General features: G+C 34.4%; 1 protein-coding gene across 1 annotated transcript; it reads right to left on the bottom strand.

Moving 5' to 3' along the window:
• Nucleotides 1-2,496: 2,496 nt before the first annotated feature.
• Nucleotides 2,497-3,508, bottom strand: LOC106293407 (VQ motif-containing protein 22-like). Its single transcript, XM_013729092.1, has one exon. It carries the CDS (start codon nucleotides 3,295-3,297, stop codon nucleotides 2,707-2,709), a length of 591 nt encoding a protein of 196 aa, XP_013584546.1. The 5' UTR covers nucleotides 3,298-3,508; the 3' UTR covers nucleotides 2,497-2,706.
• Between the last annotated feature and the right edge of the window lie 704 nt (nucleotides 3,509-4,212).

Here is a 4,212-nt window from a genome sequence, read left to right as displayed (position 1 = left end):
CACACTTCACCTAAGATTAAATTATTCTTATGGAAAGCAACCCAATGAGCACTCCCCACATGAGCTAACCTACAGCAGAGAGGGCTCCTGCAACACACTACATGCACGAGATGTGGGGAAGTGGAAACTGAGACTCATCTCTTCCTACAGTGTGTCTACGCACGGAAAGTTTGGTCCTCTCATCCCTTTTCAAGGAGCAACTTGATCCCTCTACCTTCACGGAATTCCTTGAGACGCTCATGTTTGGAAAGGTAACGACCAATTTTCCTCCGGTGGGTGTGGTATCTGATATGTTTCCCTAGATATGCTGGTTTATTTGGCTTGCAAGAAACCAATTGATCTTTGAAAGAAGATTCATCAGTCTGGAGGACTTTGTTTCAAAAGCCATATGGAGTGCAAGGGAATGGAATTTGGCTCAACCACCAGCAAGACCTCAACCTCAAGTCATCAACAACCAATTGATCATACCCGATATGGATGATCTAATTGTTTGTTGTACAGATGCAGCTTGGAAAAAGGACACTAACTTGGCAGCTTTTGGATGCATTTTCACGGATAAACGGGGGACGGTTATCTCCCAAGCGTCAAGGGTGGAAACAAACGTCCCTTCTCCACTGATTTCAGAAGCTCTAGCACACAATGGGCACTGCTTTCGGCCCTCTCCTTTGATTACTCAACAATCTGTTTCAACACAGATAGTCAGTCGCGTCTAACAGCGCTCACCTCGACAGCTCCTCCGGCGGGTCTCTACGGGATCATCCAGGACATCGAACTTCTATCCCCATCTTTCACTTCTGTTTCTTTTAAGTTTTTAGCTCGTCGTTTCAATTCTGCAGCAGATGAGCTTGCTAAATCTGCACTTTGTACTGTTACATCATATCATCCATAGTTTTCATGGGCTCAAGTTTTTATCTATTAATATCAGTTGTGTTCAAAAAAAATATAGACCATTCAATTATAAATAACTTTAAAGAAAATATAGATTTTTTTTGTCAACATAAAAATTAAAAAAAAATAGTTGGGAATCTTTAGATATTTGATATTGCTGTAATTTGAGTAGTATCGTGATTGGTGATGACTGAACTCAAATGTATATTGATTCTAAGAAAAAGACAAGTGAAAGGTTAGTGGGACCCACAGTATTGTTAGATTCATCCCCTCTTTCCTTCCATTTCTCACTCAGTTTTGTCATTTCTTCAATGTTTTTTTCTTCTAAAATTCTTCCTTATCAAATCATTTTATATTATTTTATTTGTCCAATGGAAACAAACTACGACGATATAGAATTATTCTCTTTCATTAATTTATGGATTTATCATAAGAATCTAAAATGCAATGAAAAATGCAAAAGAAAACAACAACAAACTTAAAGACATTCTACCAATGTTTGGTTTTGGTATATTAGGCTATTAGCCAAACTCTAAACATATATTAACATCGATCTACGTCAAAGACCCATCTCAGTCGAAATCATAATAAATATGAGCGGGAAGGAACTGAAAATAAGAAGGAAAATACACGATAACGTAAAAATCTAGTCATGTTCATGTTGGTAGCCTACCTTCACCAAAAAGCTTCCTCTGTTTCCGAACGAAAGACAAGTTTGACGTCTCTATGATCCAATAGTCTTATCTCTATATTTTACAACTTTATATGATTATTCTGGTCTTTAAGAAAATTTTCCTTCAATATATGTCAATAATCTTAAAAAGTGAATGATTGAAGACAGAGAAAAACAAAGCCAAATTCAAATGTGAAAAAGAAAAGACCAATCACAATTTTCCGTCTACAAATCAAATTATTATACATTCTGATAACTATTATGCCATAAGAAAGAAGAAGATTATAAAGTTATATCTTACATTCTTATTCTCTATTACTGCGCTAATTTGATAAAGCTACTTTCACATTAACTTCGTGTTTTGAGAATGTCTACAATCCAATCAGAATACAAAAGTTGGATGTAAAGCTATTTGCCTCGTGTATCCTCCATTCTTTGCACGTTTTATAAAAAAAGATTATAAAGCTAAAGCACAAATATTCGTGTTCTCTATTTTGTCGAGCTAATTTGGTAAAGCAGCCAAAGTTTCATTCACACTACTTTCATGTTTAAATGTTTACAATCCAATAAGAATACAAAAAAATGTATGAACAATTATCCCACCACTAGAGATTGAGCTTTGAAATCTTGGTTTATGAAAACGAAAGAATACAAAAACTAAATTTATGCTAGTTGATCCATATATTTTATCCATTCTATGCACGTTATATGTCTATGTGACCAATATTTGAGAAATATAACTTTTCAAATGCAATTTAAAACTTCACGTGAATATTTGTAGAGAAGACTATTTTAATCTATGTAAAGCCTAATGTGACTCCAAATTTTATAATGATCATTTATATTCGTACAAAATATTATCAACTTGGAAAGTATTATTTATTTTATTTATTTCCAATTTGCCTATATTTGAATGCAAGCAAGTAGGCAACTTCAGTCATTGAATATTTGCCTATTTAGGACCATGATAACGCCATACACTTATGCTATAAGAACCCTAAAACAAAAAAGCTTAAATATGAAAACGAAAAATAAAATATACAAAGTCAAAGTTTTCATTCTTTGACAAAGAGAGTCAATACCTAACATTTCTGCCATTATGCGAAAAAAGAAAGAAAAAAATCAAAAAGAATCCAATCGTTTTCTCATTGCAGCCTCGAAGAAGACGTATTACTATTCGTCGCTTCATTGGAGGACGGGGCAGAACCTCCTGCTCCACCATCCGCCGTCCCAAACACACCGGGAACAGCCGTATAATTAGGGTTGTTCATGTTACTATAACCGACGACAGGATTCACGTTACTCAACGAGAACATATAAGGCCGTTGCGGTGGAGGCGCCGCGTGTGGCTGGTAACTGTATTGCCAAGGAACTTGTTGAGAAGATCCAGCGGATGGATCCGACGAAGCGGTGAGGCTAAAACCGGAAGTAGTATTACCGGACCCGAAAGCCATAGCGGATGGACCGCCCGTGTATTGCTGAACCATGGCACGGAAGTTGGATGTGTCGGTGTTGAGAAGTGTTGTTGGTGTTCTACGTGAGGCTCTTGATCTTTTACGTGCCGGTTTGGTTACACGACCGGTTTCAGGACTCAGACGAGAGTCCATGGAGGTGGCTTCACCGGAGGGAGAAGCAGTTGTGGTGGTTGTGACGGCGGTTGAAGTGATGGTGGAAGTTGTGAAGAAAGTTTGGTTGTTGTTGTAGAACGGAGACCAATCGTTTGGGTTATTAGCCATTTTGTGTTGTGTCTGCAGACTGAGATTGTAAGAAGAAGAAAAGCATTTGCCTTCGTTAGTTGATTATTTATTTGGGTTTAGTGATTCGACTTGGTCAAAGAATGACTATTCTATATCAATCATGACCGTTGATTTTGGAAACGTAAATTATGTGGCTTTGCATTCTTTCCAAGTTGAAGAAAAACAAACGTTTTTATACTTTCGTTGTTGATATATGATTTAATCTGAATCGATATCCCGTATGTAATAATCCTGGAGCATTATAACTTTTTTTCGTAACCACGTGTCATCACGAAAATGATTATTAAAATTGTTAGAAAAATAAGTTGATCCATACAAATATATACTATGTATTTTTATTAAACTAACTATCCAATTAATTAATAGTGTACAAAAAATATTTTTTATTTCCTTAAATAAAAGCTACAGAATTAACTAATATGATTAACATATATATAACAATTAATGATTATGAATAATACATATTTGATATAAAAAATTTTAACCTCTCTTTTTTTTTCTTAATTTTATATTATTAAAATAAATTAAACAATCACATTAAGCATATAATAAAACCAATAATATTTTTTTATTTTTTATTATATGTTATATTTTGAATTTTTAAAAACAACTATAAATTACGAAAAATGGTAAAAGTCCCACAATAAAAATTTTGTGATCAATGGTTTAACTTTTTTTTTGTTCAATCAAGATACAAATGATCATATATCATAGGGGTGGGAGTTCGGATACATGTTCGGGTTTGTATCGGATATTTCAGTATAAAGGTATAAAACCCGTTCATGTATTTCTACACTTCGAGTCGGGTTCAGGTATTTTATGTTCGGGTTCAGATATTTAAATTTTGAAGAAAAAAAAAATAAATTATCCATTGTTTAAGTTTTTTGTATTTAA

This window comes from Brassica oleracea, chromosome C1 (genome assembly GCF_000695525.1).
Source record: "Brassica oleracea var. oleracea cultivar TO1000 chromosome C1, BOL, whole genome shotgun sequence".
Taxonomy (NCBI): Eukaryota; Viridiplantae; Streptophyta; class Magnoliopsida; order Brassicales; family Brassicaceae; genus Brassica; species Brassica oleracea.
The sequence above is the reverse complement of the archived record's forward strand: the minus strand, read 5'-3'. Positions and strand labels throughout refer to the sequence as shown.

Coding starts and splice junctions, on each gene's coding strand:
- LOC106293407 (XM_013729092.1), bottom strand. CDS start 3,297: ATGGCTAATAACCCAAACGATTGGTCTCCGTTCTACAACAACAACCAA.